This window comes from Cydia pomonella, chromosome 16 (assembly GCF_033807575.1).
Source record: "Cydia pomonella isolate Wapato2018A chromosome 16, ilCydPomo1, whole genome shotgun sequence".
Classification (NCBI taxonomy): domain Eukaryota; kingdom Metazoa; phylum Arthropoda; class Insecta; order Lepidoptera; family Tortricidae; genus Cydia; species Cydia pomonella.
In genome coordinates, this window is record NC_084718.1 from 10,582,116 (window position 1) to 10,597,716 (window position 15,601).

General features: G+C 35.8%; 2 protein-coding genes across 2 annotated transcripts in view; one reads left to right on the forward strand and one right to left on the reverse strand.

Moving 5' to 3' along the window:
- The first annotated feature begins 157 nt into the window (after positions 1–157).
- LOC133526084 (uncharacterized) lies at positions 158–2,050 on the forward strand. Its single transcript, XM_061862537.1, has 3 exons — positions 158–407; positions 612–681; positions 1,817–2,050. The coding sequence occupies exons 1-3, from the start codon at positions 316–318 to the stop codon at positions 1,982–1,984; spliced, it is 330 nt and encodes a 109-aa protein (XP_061718521.1). The 5' UTR covers positions 158–315; the 3' UTR covers positions 1,985–2,050.
- The window catches only part of LOC133526083 (EF-hand domain-containing protein D2 homolog), a 32,977-nt gene continuing 19,421 nt past the window's right edge, over positions 2,046–15,601 (reverse strand). Inside the window, exons 2-3 of the mRNA XM_061862536.1 lie at positions 6,710–6,874; positions 2,046–2,759 (exon numbers count right to left, since the gene is read on the reverse strand). Coding sequence (XP_061718520.1) covers positions 2,507–2,759; positions 6,710–6,874 — 418 coding nt within the window. The 3' untranslated portion in view covers positions 2,046–2,506. The remainder of the gene's footprint in view (positions 2,760–6,709; positions 6,875–15,601) is intronic.

Sequence of the window (15,601 nt, forward strand, 5' to 3'; positions counted from 1 at the left end):
TTGTTGCTTAAAGTGCCAATTACATCCACACTTTATCAGGCCTGATATCACCCGATTTCAGGCCATTTCGCCGATTTCTACCATGAGAGATTTCACTCCTTTTAATTTAATTCCACACTACATAATCTTGCTCTATAGGTAGAACATCAAAATGTCAAAGTTAAAACTTCAAATTCAAAACAAACGATTTCTATGTATTGTAAGTAATATGTAAATGTGAATTATTATATCGTTGGTTTACTGTTATTTTATTTATGTAAACAATCGTTTATCTGATTATTGATTCAATAAAATTAAACCAAATCAGTCCTCACGATGTCAATAAAGTCAGCTGATGCACTAACAAATAAGTTGCAGCAAGATCTGCTGAATGAGTTGGTAACAACAAATCATCTTCTGCAATTAATGTAAGTCGCTGTCTATATATTATTAGTTAAGTTTATTCTTTCATCGTGCAACGAAAATATTATTTTCTCTGTGTTTGAATTCTACTGTCAATACTGATGCTCTCTCCAGTGCTTTCAGTGAACCAATTTTATTTATTATTTAAGTAACTTACCGCTAAGGCATAAGTCGGCATAATATCATGTTCATTATGATGTATTTTCTAGCTCGCAAGAATTACAAGAGATCAAACAATTAACAAGACCTGGTGGAGAACTAGAATTAAATGTCGCCAAAGTAAGTACTAGTCATAAATAATTGCTTTATTTAAGGCTTATTATATTATACTACACTTGAAACAGTATGTATGGTGATAAAACTTACATAAACACATTGAATTGAACTCACAAACTGCCTGGGCATCAAATATTGGATGAAGCATTAACTTATATATTCATAAAGAATGGCCTTACAGGCAATGAGGCCAGCACACTGGTGAGCACACAAATACGAGCCAATGGTGGAGTCCAATGTAACTAGTTGCGACCAATTATGTGTAATGCGAACTTATCAACCAATCGTGTTGTGCCATAACACTAGTGCATGAAATAAGAATGTTCAGTCGGAATTATAATTATGAACAGGCCTAGTACTTCAAAAATAAGTGAATCATAGAATGGAAATCCTCATATGATAGTCATGGCAAATTTCAATCTCTAACATTATTGAGAGTTTAATAGGTATCTATTTCGTAGCACTAGTACTATCTCAGTTATTTAATAAATCTTAACACCTGAGTGTCCTCTGATTCAGATAATTATTTTGTATGAAATAATTACTAAAGATACTGACTAACACTCAGCCTTTTTGGTTAATTATGGACAGATACTTATAGAATGTGGGCCTATTAGAATATTTTTTTAAATAATATATTAATTATGCCTTCTGGCCAAAATAGCTGTAAATATATATATGAAACAGTTATGTTACTGTTGAAGTGTTTGATTTAGGAAAACGTTGTAAAGTTTCACTGAGAAAAGATTCAGCCCCTAAATGATTGAAAATGTTTTATGCTTTTGAAGTTAGGTGGAGGGTAATACGAGTATGCTGTCCTCAAAACTAAAAGGTAGCTATATTCTTCCAGAGTAGACTTTAACATCTTTTAGTTTGAGGAGAGCAGTAATTATATTATCACAGAATAGTTCAGGGGCTCCCAATCTTTTTCAGTCCACAGTGTACTTACTAGTTTAAAATTTAAACTCAGCGCCCTGACCAGCCTAACCTAGCTAGGCTATAGAACATGGTGAGTAGGAATGCTTCACGGCTCCCCCCTTTACTGTCTATGGTGCACAGGTTGGGAACCCATGGATTGGTTAATACAAAATACAAATTACTCTGCTGCATTTCTTAGCATCTAGTGCTTGCCTTTCAGAACACCACCCTAACAAAACTACTGGCCGATATGCATCATATTGATTTAGACAAACTACCACCAGTTGCCCGAATGCAAATAGACTTGAACCATCCATCAAATCAGAACCAGTCTTACGAGGAACATGACACATTTAGGAATAACTCCACTATGGAAGAAGATAAATAAAGACAACTCTTTGAAAATAACTAAGCATAATTATAGGATAAGCAACAAATAAATGACCCAATAATACTTAATAAGTTTTATTCAAACAACCTTAGCACATAATTCATATACATCACTTTCAACCATCAATAAGTAAGTTAAGTATAAAAAATCTTCTATGCTAGTGTAAACATACAAGGCAACATGCAGACACGTGCCACATTATAAATATACTTTTCATCAAAACATTTATAATATATTTATTTACTACAGAACATTAACTTAATTAGGCATTGACACTTATTAATTTTTCTGCAGTTCTTAATACATAAATAATTTAACACTAACTATAAATTGACCATTACAATCAATTTGTATGTAAATAGTAAAGTTACATAAACCTTGAAAAAGCAACAGAAGAGTAGGTACAATAGAATCTAAAATTCATCTAAACAAGACTTAGTAAATAGTTAGTAGATCTTCGAAGTTATAAGCCATGGTAACAGCTTACGGACTAGACATTCTCAGTAATTTGGTGTTTTGTTAGTGTTGGAATAAGGCCGCTTTTTCCTTGAATTTGAGTCTCCGGGCGGCTTTTTCCTCTGCCTCCCGTCGCTTTTCTTCCTGTTCTTGGATGATTTCGTCGTGGAACTTATTGGTCTTGGCGAGCTCCTCGATCTTGGCTTCGAAGAAGTTCTTGGCGCCGTTTACGCCGACCTGGTCGACGTCGATCTCGGTGAGCCGCGCGAGCGCCTCCAGCCCGGAGTTGTTCTCCAGCTCGCCCGCTCGCGCTTTCCTGAAACACCACACTAATATTAAATCTTTGATTAACTATAAGATCTAAACGTGTTACTAACGTCACCTACAAAGTATCGTAATCTTATTAGTGGGGTCGTTATAGGACAATACCAATATTTTTTTCATTAAAGCATGAGACTTGGCACACTTGTTACTAAGGTGGACCAGAGTCGAAAACGCCCGGGAGGCAGCGGGAGACACCCCTCTAGGGGGGAGGGGGAGGGGGTGAAGTTTTCCTACGCCGCGCGCACTGTTGGTCGTTATAACTACTAAACTATAGCTACTAGGGCAAGTGTGGTATCATTTTCGGATAAATTAAAGATGGTCAATCATTTTCTAAAACAAAACAAACACCTTTACATAGAAATAATTGAAATACGGCCCAAAATCTAAAATCTTTTGAGTAAAAAAAATCTTTCAAGGTCAATAAATTTTTAATGATTACCGATATCGGATTAAAAAAAATATATTTAAAAAGGCGCATTAATACAGATTCCAAAAATATAAGTAACATTGCAAATATTTAAGAAAAAAATTGTTTAAAAAAAAATAGAACACCGCGCGGCAGAGTCGTAAAAAATTCTTAGCCAATTATGAACATCAAAAAGTGTCCTGTAAGCTGTAACTAATAAGGATGGAGTTTTCATTAGATATAGTATATCATCATATCAGCTCATATATGTCCCCACCGAGGGGCTCGAGCCTACCCTGCATTAGGGTGATCGGGCCTTAGTCGATCACGCGAGCCCAGTGCGGGTTGGTCGACTTCACACACAAGCTTCGAGTTTCCTCGCAGCCGTGTGCAGGTTTCCTCACGATGTTTTCCTTCACCGTAAGAGCGTCGAATAAACGTACATATGAAATCGAGATTCGAAAACACATTGGTATGCGGCCAGGATTCGAACCACGACCTCCCGCACAGGAAGTAGCGGTCTTAAGCATTACGCCACCGACGCTCTCTATATATAGTATATAGCTCAATTTTAATAATTATTTGATAGAAGACATTTTTTATCGTGTGTATAAGCATATTTAAACTTATGGCTCAGCTGGGCACGATTTCAAGTGACCCAAAATCTATAAAGAAATTAAACAAACAGTATAGAATTTTACTTAAAAATGTTTATTATTTACATTGTCCCCCACAATCGCAAAGCTCCGTGCACTTAAGTTGCCGCTGAAAGCACCGGCACCTCGAGCCGCCGCACCTCTTTTTGCATCTGCACCGGATCATTTCCAGGCATGCATCTGCAGCTACGGGCAAGTCTGTCCAAGTAGGTTGCCAGCTTTCACTGACTTTTCTCCATCCCCAGTTAGATGGACAGGGAAGATTTTGATTCGGTGACATCTGCCCCATACATGGACTGCTTGGAACACTGCCCGCAGGAAATGCTGGTATAGAGCAGCTTTCGTCGGAGGTATATTCTCCAATTGGCGGTCTTTTTTCGAGAATAGGTGCTTTCGGGCGGTCGGGAGGTCGTGGTTCGAATCCTGGCCGCATACCAATGTGTTTTCGAATCTCGATTTCATATGTACGTTTATTCGACGCTCTTACGGTGAAGGAAAACATCGTGAGGAAACCTGCACACGGCTGCGAGGAAACTCGAAGCTTGTGTGTGAAGTCGACCAACCCGCACTGGGCTCGCGTGATCGACTAAGGCCCGATCACCCTAATGCAGGGTAGGCTCGAGCCCCTCGGTGGGGACATATATGAGCTGATATGATGATATACTATATCTAATGAAAACTCCATCCTTATTAGTTACAGCTTACAGGACACTTTTTGATGTTCATAATTGGCTAAGAATTTTTTACGACTCTGCCGCGCGGTGTTCTATTTTTTTTTAAACAATTTTTTTCTTAAATATTTGCAATGTTACTTATATTTTTGGAATCTGTATTAATGCGCCTTTTTAAATATATTTTTTTTAATCCGATATCGGTAATCATTAAAAATTTATTGACCTTGAAAGATTTTTTTTACTCAAAAGATTTTAGATTTTGGGCCGTATTTCAATTTTTTTCTATGTAAAGGTATTTTTTTTGTTTTAGAAAATGATTGGCCATCTTTTATTTATCCGAAAATGATACCACACTTGCCCTAGTAGCTGTAGTTTAGTAGTTATGACGACCAACAGTGCGGGCGGTGTAGGAAAACTTCACCCCCTCCCCCTCCCCACTAGAGGGGTGTCTCCCTCTGCCTCCCGGGCGTTTTCGACTCTGGTCCACCTTAGTAACAAGTGTGCCAAGTCTCATGCTTTAATGAGAAAAATATTGGTTCCCATACATTGAGTGCACCTAAAAACCCCACTATATAGACGATGCTTTATCTAATGTACATACAGTACGCGTAAAGAACTAATGGCTAATGGTAGGTACATGCGAAGACTATATTCATTTATTCACTTAAATACAATGCAAGTTTACAGTATGTCATTACACCAAAGCACTTACACGCTAAATTATTGATTATACATAAAGAGAAAATATGTCAGTGAGAGAAATAGTCAAATAAGAAATTACAATTGTTTATCGTTCACAAAAAATAATAATAATACTAAATAAAGATAAATAAAAAAAATACTAATAAAACAAATCATAATTCATTCAAATTATTTAGGAACTGTTTGGCAATACAACATAATTGGGCAAATTTTCCGGCAAACATGTCAGCCTCCTCGTACTGAGTGAGCATTAAGTGCAGTAAAGATATTGCGCGCGCGGTAGGAGCGTGTCGAGCGTGGCACGTGCGAGCGGACACGCGCTGCAACAGGCCCGGCCGGCGGCGCGGCGCCACCGCCACGCAGTTCATATCCTGGGGGACTCTCACCGGAACCACCAATCTGATCCTCTCTAGCACAGCTGGGCAGTCCACTCTGTGGTGTACGATAGAAAGATAGTGGACTAACAACAACAACTTCCTCCTCATCCGAAGCGTGTCTAGCCCAACCATCCCGGAGACAAACAATGAAGGGTACAGGTATGGATAATACCCGTAGGCTTTGCGATACAACCAGCGGGCGAATTTACGCTGTACTCTTTCCGCCATCAAGGAGTATTTAGCCTCGTAGGGATCCCAAATAACAGCCCCATATTCCAACCTACTACGGACATAGGCACTGTATAGAACAACAGCGACTCCGACATGGAACTGCTTCGACGCCCTCATGACGAAACCTAGGGTTTTACTAGCCTGCTTACAAATACCAGTTACGTATTTATGGAAATCCAGTTTAGTATCTAAGACTAAACCTAGGTCCCTAATTTCCTCCTAATTATATATAAACTTTAATTTCAATATTTTGTCTTGCAAAGTCGTATCAATAAATTTGGCATGAGATAAGATGGGTAATTCTCTAAAAGAACTGTCCAAGTTCAAATATAGTCGGTAAGTAATCATTAATATTAGCCTTTTTAGCATCATATAAAGAAGTTGCAGTACTAGATTGGTCTAGTAACTACATTAGTTTGGTCAGCCACCATCACGGAAATGGGTACTTTCTAGGCGCTATTATTCATTCGATACAAGTTTCCCTGTCAATGTCAAGTATATAAGTAAGTGATAGCGCTCGAATGACAGCCAGCGTGTAGCACGCATACTAAAGCTAAATGTACAAATGTGGTCCAATCCTTGACCGTTACGTGAGCGATATGTTATCTGTGACCTGCTTAACGTAACATCTTGAGGTCTTATTCAGGTTTACTAAGAAACTCTGAATTATGGCAAACCGTGTGCAGTAAGCTGCAGAGAAAACTGAGCCCGCAAACAAAATTGCCATTTATATAACAATCATAATAAATTCATGTTAAAGTTAAATAAACTATAGCTGGAATTTTGCGTAAAACAAAGCACAAAAGATTTTAGGTATATGTTTTAGTCGTAAAAGTCTATCTGCTTCGGCGTCGCTGTTGTATAGCTGCTCGAATGTCTAACAAAGTTGCAGGTACCTGTAGATAAGCATGAACTCCCGGAAGCTGATCCTGCTGTCCTGGTCCTCGTCGACCTCGGCGATCATGGCCTTGAGCCCGAGGTGCGTCTGCGGCGCGCCGAGCCGCTCCATCATGCGCTTCACCTCTGTCAGGTCCAGGAAACCGTCGTGGCCTTCATCGAACCTGTAAACCAAAACAGCTGCTTAGAAATGTTTGGTTTATGATGGCATATCTGATGTTTAAAGCGGTGAATGGTCATGTCAATACAGTACAAACACAAAAATAATCAGTGTCTGTCTGATAACTGCCGATTTCTAATATATATATATGTAGATATTTATGTAAGTATATTATACGTTTAAGTTTATGATTTCATTATATTATATGTTTAAGTTTATGATTTCATTATATTATATTAATTAGTAGGTATTTAATTTGTAAAAAGTAGGTAGTGATATCTTATTCTCAAGTAGGTACAGTCAGCGTCAAATACTTTGTAGCAACCAAAGTAGCCAAATAGTTCGGTACACCATATATTTAGTATGGTGTACCGAACTATTTGGCCACATTGACTGCTACAAAGTATTTGACGCTGACTGTACAAAGCCTGCACCTAACAAAAGTATCTTTTTGACCCAGTGGTGGGCTGGTAGAGAATGCCTTAAGGCATTAAGTCCACCATTTGTACTGAATATTTTATGTGCAATAAAGTATAAATAAATAAATATTTTTTTTATAATCAGTTTACCTATGTATTAAAGTACAAAATCAGAAACTACCTCCGGTCCTATATCTTACGTGAATACCTTCTTTTGTCCTTTTAAACATTTTAAGAAAATGTAAACAAACAAAAGCACGTGACTCAGTTATACAGCCACTGATTTAAACATACATACCTACATTAAATAAATTCCCAAAATAACAGACTACCGTTACTTCTAATAGGATTGCCTTTTACGTATACATTGTAGAGTAACATATAATATCAGTGAAAGTAATAATTTCGTACCTATCCTTATAAAATACAAAACTACGCCTAAAAATACCCTCGGGTCGTGATTCCATATTTTGTATTATTAAGATAATAGCTATTAACATCACGACGCCGACAATAGTGCCGTTAATAATATAACGAAAAACCGTTACCGTAAAATGCTGCAACTTTGCCATTTAAGCTCAATTTTGCCTATTTCATTTCAATTACGATCTCTCGAATTTGCTTAGTTTTTTCTTGTTTTTTACCATTTGGTAGTAATTTTCATTATTCTGGCAACACATATTTCATTTTTTTACAATGGTAACTCCATTGTTGCTCCGCCAGTTACGTATCATAAGTCGGCGTGAGAGGCAGCATTTTTTTAGTGTCTCGCAACTTTTGAATTTTTATCTACGAAAAAGGTGTTCTTTGAGAAGTGGTAACGTCCCAGGGTAAGCAAAGACTGTCTATTTCCCGTAAGTTTAATATTTTCAAGAAAAGGACATGATTTCAGCATAATAACGTACTAGGCAATATTGGGCAGTGTTTTGGAAACTTGAATGACACAATTTTGCCTGGGTCTAGGGCTGTCACTGTCAGCTGAATTTTATAAATGTACAGAAAAGAGTAAAAATAAGCTTGTCTAAACTGCTTAAATGAGTTTATTTATTACAAGCTTTTTATTAACTTGCAATGTTTATTTAAGTCAAATCTTGCAAGTCGATTTTCACCGACTTTCAGTGTGGGTACCTTTGTAGATCTGCTGACAATGCAATAATAAACTAACGTTAACAAAAAAAGCTTATATTAAAATGAAAATTATAAAAAAAAACTTATTGCAATCTGTTATTATATTTTTATTGTAGTTACTTGCAATTGTATTAGTTTGTATTATAATTATGTTGTATGTTTACTTGTAATTGTCTTTTTGTTCAAAATTTGCAATCTAATTTTCAACCACTTATTAGCGACCAATTGAGGTGTTTGACATACTTATGTAACTTGGGTGACAATGCAATGTGTATGGTACCATCGAGATGGTCTGATGATGGAGACCGAAAATAGCAACTTCTAAACTACACATAATAAACCCACTGTGTTTAGGCTCATTTGATTTGTCTTGCGGTTATCTTTCTTATCGAAATCTGGGTTGTCAGGTGTCAGGTCGATTACAATTGGAGTTCAAAGGTGATGGGTGACTAGAACTTTACAATGAAATAGAACTTTACACTATAATAATGTATTGAAAATTAGCAAAATAGTGTATCTGCAATGTACTTGTAATAAAAAAAATAAAATAAGTTCAAATTATTAAATACTAAAAGAAAAAGAAATCAAACAACATTATATTACATTTGTTTGTTGATTATTTTGTAACTAACAATATAAATAGATTTTTTAAATAATAATAATTTTTTGGCACAACCCTACAGTTAACGATATTTTTGTATAGAAAGTTTGTGGAACCTGCTACAACTTTACCTATTGCATGTGAAAAAAAAAGTATTAAGCTTATGGCAATAATTTGACTGTCAGGGACAAGCATAATGTCTCATGCACAAGAGTAAATATTATTGCAAATAGCAACACCTTATTTATGGAGATATCCGTCTAGGCAAAGTTACGTCTTAGGCCTACAACTTTGCCTGCCACTTTGATTGCTTGTAAATCGGAAATACAGTATGATTAGGTAATGAGATTTGAGTCTTATCTGGTAAGGCATAGGGTATGTTTTCCGACTAATACTCATGAAACCCATAATGAAAAATAGGTTCACAGATATATGAAAAAAACGTCAAAATCCAGGCAAAGTTGCAGCGTTTTACGGTACGTAATTATCTAATAAGAGCGTCATTGTAGAAAGCGCCTTTGTCCCGTGAATACTAATTTTCTATAATGCAGTTTGTGTACGCGGCTAATAACGTCACACTTTCGCCCACTTCCCACGGTTCATCACGATCCACGTGAATCTGACATCTAGACTTGTCTTTGAACTGTTCAAGTTAATATTCAACATCATAAAAGTTCACTACTTAGCTTACACTTACATTCTTAAAATGAAAATACTGTAGCTGTAATAACTTCTGGCTAACAAAAGCGTTACTTTTTGTGGGTATGAATAAATCAATTACCTACAGTTGTGTACAATTGCAAATATAATTTCTATAAAAACGTAAAACCCTACGAAAAAAATATAATTGTAATTTAGAATCTTTCCTATTATTTCCAATCAAAGCTTTACATCTAAACCCAAGTCATCCAGAAAAAAATAAACTTTTAAGACGATCTTCGTCGCAGAGTGTACTGCTATTATATTGCACACAACTGTATCTATCCATCCACCTTTATATTTTGTCTATATATTTAAAAAAAAAACATTAAGAGGATATAAGGCCACGGCCGCGCCGATTCTCCATACAAACGTAGTCCCCATTTTCTTCTCTGGATATTGATATTATGGAAAATGTTTTTACATATTTTGATGTATATTAACCATAGCCCCAAATGTTTAACACTTAGTTTTTTGTGTAAAAATTAAGAGCGAAAAACTCTACAACAGATCACATACATTTTTTTTAATACTCCAACTTTTACAGTAACAGTAACAAAAAAGTCACAACATAATGGCATAGCTGTGGTTGATATACAACAAACTGTCAAAATATTTTTAATAATGTTAATATCCAGAGAGGGAAATGAGGAATACGTTTGTATGAAAAGGTGGTTTCTGGGCGGCCGTGGCCTATCCTCTTAAGATTGATATGTAGGTAAGTATTTATGTTTAGATTGACAAATTTTATTGAACAGCTGCCTACATTTCTAACTAACGAGTCGAATTTATATTTGAACTAGCGACCCGCCCCGGCTTCGCATAGGATACACAAATCCTTAACAAATTATGCAACCTAAACCTTCCTCAAGAATCACTCTAATGATATGTGAAAATTAGTGAAATCCGTGCAGTAGTTTCTGTGTTTAACGCGAACATACATACAGACAGACAGAATCGGCGGCGGACTTTGTTTTATGGTGTAGTGACAGTGACATAAAATAAATTTCATTCCAGGGATTTTCCCTTACGTAAATTGTTCATGGTTTTTAATATAATATATATCCTGCATTATTTATATATTATTACTTTAGTAGTAGTAGTTTTAGTAAAAGTACTAAACTTAAGTACAAGTACAATTATGCCATGTTTACGTATTTTGTCATAAAGTCCCTATAGACGATAACAACACCCCGTCATTTCAATAATTAGGGTTGGGTCCAATTAACAAAATGTCTTGGTTGCACTGACGCGACAACCTAGAATTTTCGGCCAACCCATATTTAAAAGTTTTGTGTTTCAAGTACCGTAACAATTGGGTATAGTTGGCTGGCGCTTGCTCATAAATATGCGAAACACGGAGTTTTGGTTCGTTTTGTATCCATTCGGCCGGTAATATGAATGCTGAGTTTTTCCAACCGAAGCAAAATTAGTTCCACCTTCTGCCAAAATTAAAGTTAGCAAAACAATACGCTTCAACATTCAGTTTAAGTATGTTTATAATATCTAAACTGTACATATACGTGTATTCATACTTATTCAAGAAATATAAATAAAATTTCTCACACATGTGTACCTATTTATAGATAAATCGAATAATTTTGTGTGCGGTATGACCCGAGAGTACGTATGAAAAAGGTCACTGCGCTGGTCCCCTATTTCCTTTGCAATAAACAACGAACATTGTATCTCCTGTGAATGCGCGAATAATTCATTTTAAACTCGTGTCATATTGACCCTGAGACTGAATTATTGATGTAACATTGCGCCAAATTCAAAAGAAAAACCTCTCACCTCATCTGAAACTAGTACGAGATAATCGCCAACTAGGTGTGTGGCTCACTGTTACATAATAACCGGAATGAGGATGAATTTAGAATATATATTTACTAACACAGACATATGCGCTTTTTTCTTAGATCTGTTAGCGTTCTAGAATATAGGTAGTTCGTTTTTAGGGTTCCGTAGTCAACTAGGAACCCTTATAGTTTCTCCATGTCCGTCTGTCTGTCCGAGGCTTTTGCTCCGTGGTCGTTAGTGCTAGAAAACTGAAATTTGGCATGGATATATAAATCAATAAAGCCGACAAAGTCGTTCAATAAAATCTAAAAATTTGTTTTTTAGGGTACCTCCCCTACACGTTAAGTGGGGGTAAAATTTTTTTTTCTTCATCCCTACATTGTGAGATATTGTTGGAAAGGTCTTTCAAAACTAATAGGGGTCTTCACCAACCATTTTTTGATATTGTGAATATATTCGGAGATAATTGCTTCGAAAGAAAAAAAATTGTGTCCCCCCCCCTCTAACTTTTGAACCATAGGTCAAAAAAATATAAAGAAAAAATCGTGGATTTAGAGCTTAAGAAAGACATTAAATGAAAACTATAGCGGACATGATCAGTTTAGCTGTTTTTGAGTTATCGCAAAAACTTTCCCCTTCATAGTAAAAAGACGTACATCCACAGTTTATCCCCTGGTTAACAGTCTACTATACTTTAAGCTCCAGTTTATCTTATTGTGACAGAAGAGTAACTACGTGTCCGTCTGTCTGTCCGAGGCTTTTGCTCCGTGGTCGTTAGTGCTAGAAAGCTGAAATTTGGCATGGATATATAAATCAATAAAGCCGACAAAGTCGTTCAATAAAATCTAAAAATTTGTTTTTTAGGGTACCTCCCCTACACGTAAAGTGGGGGTAATTTTTTTTTCTTCATCCCTACATTGTGAGATATTGTTGGAAAGGTCTTTCAAAACTAATAGGGGTCTTCACCAAACATTTTTTGATAATGTGAATATATTCGGAGATAATTGCTTCGAAAGAAAAAAAATTGTGTCCCCCCCCCCTCTAACTTTTGAACCATAGGTCAAAAAAATATAAAGAAAAAATCGTGGATTTAGAGCTTAAGAAAGACATTAAATGAAAACTATAGCGGACATGAACAGTTTAGCTGTTTTTGAGTTATCGCAAAAACTTTCCCCTTCATAGTAAAAAGACGTAAATCCACAGTTTATCCCCTGGTTAACAGTCTACTATACTTTAAGCTCCAGTTTATCTTATTGTGACGGAAGAGTAACTACGGAACCCTACTCTGAGCATGGCCCGACATGCTCTTGGCCGATTTATTTTTTATTTATTTTTAGCATTAGAAAAAAGGTAAACAATCTTGACATGTCTTTTTATTGAAAAAAGCTTTTTAAAAATCAGTAACTTACTTATGAAAGCAAAAGAATGTAAATAATCATATATGATTTATAGTATAATTGTAACATACTCGTATTTGCCGGGTCTTATATTTCAATAAAAAGACACGCTAAAATCGCTTACCTTCTTTCTAATGCTAAAACAACGAAGTGAGTTATAAGAGAACATACAAGTTTCTTTAACTTCCGGCTTTGACAGTAACACCGCAATTTTCCGCCCTTGACCTCGACCTTTAAGCTTTCTCGCAGGGGCGTGGGTTGCGGGAGCGCTTTAGAACAAACAGTTACCTCCAGCTTTACACTAGAGTCAGACCAAGCTAAGTTGGCATCGATTTTGATAGCCTAGCTATCATAATTTCATAGAAGTTTGACGTTTAAAATAACACTTGCACTTTCTGGGCTGTCCAAATTGGTCTGACTATAATGATGCGGTGAGCGAAATTTGATGGCGGGTAAATTAGTCTTCAGAATAATGTTAAAGCAAAATTAAAACAACTTGAGTGTCTACGTTCTACCTGAATTAACTATGTAGATTTCAAGATGTTATCATGTTTTTAATCTGTGTCCCAACACAGCTACAACTTAATACAATTTTAATTTATATTAGGTAACATAGCTATACTTGACGCGGCCAATGATGTTCCGTATGACAGTTCCACCAATTCGCTTTTGGATAGACTTAATTTAATAAATAATTGTTCATCAATTAGGTTTTTATTTACAGTATTTTTATTACTTAATTGTTACATTTCTGAATAACGTGTTATAATACCATAAAAGTTCAAACACATTTGACATGGACAGTTACTCCATAAAAATTAACAGTGATAGAGGGATTATCATTGGCCGCGTCAAGTATAATTATGTAACAAAACTACAGGTGGCTTTACTAATAAAAATGCAAACACGTTTCTAGTATGTAGGACAGCGTGTTCTAAGACAATGAAAACCTAATAAAAATATAGATAACATAGCTACATTGTTACAAATATTTTTGAAAGAACTGTATATTTGACTTTTATAGTAGTCGCATAGGTGTTAATTACCGTAACTAAAAGTGCAACTCGACACATGTTAATGTAGGTAACATTAGCATGTGTGTCGTGTCGGGTCAAAGTTGCAGTTTGTCTCACGACCCAAGGTGAGACCAAGGCGAACCAGTTTTGCCGGTGTTGCCGCTTACATTAGATGTTATGCCTTAGGTTATGTATCATACAGTTATCCTGATATCCCTGACAAACTCGCGATTCGAGATACGCCAAGCCGGCATGACATGCAGTTTTTTAAACCAATTGCGTCTTTGAATTTTTTTTGGATTATTTCTTATTTGTAATGTTACTTTATTTTGTTTACAAATTGCGTTGCGAACGAAACTGTATGTACAGTCAGCTGCAGAGATAACTGACCCCGCTGCATATAAATTTGTCTGCAGCTGACTGTACACTTGATCCGACCGTTTGATAAGGTGTTATTAATATAGACGTAAAAGTCTTGACGGTATCTAAGTATGGAATTAATTGCTGTTTTAGAATAAGCGCCTTACATCACTTACACAATTATATATTTACAATTAAGAAAAATTTTGTGAGCTGACGTTACAGTCTTCACTAATCTAATGGTTCAAGGGATTTTAGGCAATTATTTATCGCAAAGTTATCGGTTTAATCCGATACCAATATCTGCATTAACCGATAAGTGCGCAAACACGAAATCAATGGTTTTGACATAAATGGATTAGAATGCCGATCGATGAGTCGTACCTACGTCTTCACCATTATTATATAATTGCCTTTGTTCTACATAACCTAGGTCAAACTACACACAGAAGGTTAAACAACTAGGTCTAGTGGTAACATTAAAATTTTAGGAATGCTTGGAGCACGAACGAAGTTCAACCGTGTAACATACTTTAATCAATCAATCGATCGTACAATTATTTTTATTAAAAGTAAAATGAGGTAAGGCTAGTCGCGGTAGTACATAATATATGTTATACATAGGGATATTATTATTTACAGTACATATGGTGCTACTTTACCGCACTAGTGCGAAAATTAGCATATTACGTTACTGTGTCGAACATTTAAAGGGCCATATGTATATGTACTGTAAAACGTTGTACGTTACATGTGCGAATAGGTAATTCGCAACTCGTGTCGATTTAAAACACTCCCTTCGGTCGTGTTTTAATTTATCGCCACTCGTTTCGCACTTGTATCGTAATGTACTATTAGCTGTTAGTTTTATTAAATATCTAGCTTTCCTGTTGACGATAATCAAGGAAAATTGAGAAGCATCAGATAACCCCCATTTATACAGGACACAAATATAGACACTTACATATAGGGTTACTGACATGTCAGGAATTTTGGCCGTTTGTCAGGAATGCGGCCGGAATACGAAAATGTCAGGAATTTGAATAAAACAATATACTTTTTTTAAATGTACCATTTTACTTACTTACATTAATCAAAAACAAATAATTATCAAAAACAAACAAACAATTAAACAATATGAAAAAATAACAAATGACAAAACTTAATCAATAACTTAGTTGATATTAAATAACATATCTTAACTCATCCCCCCTCACCAGGAAAAATATTAGGAATCAGGTATTTTGTCAGGTCATACGGGTCATACAAACCTTGAATGATGTATCTGGTAACCCTACCTACATAAGCTAT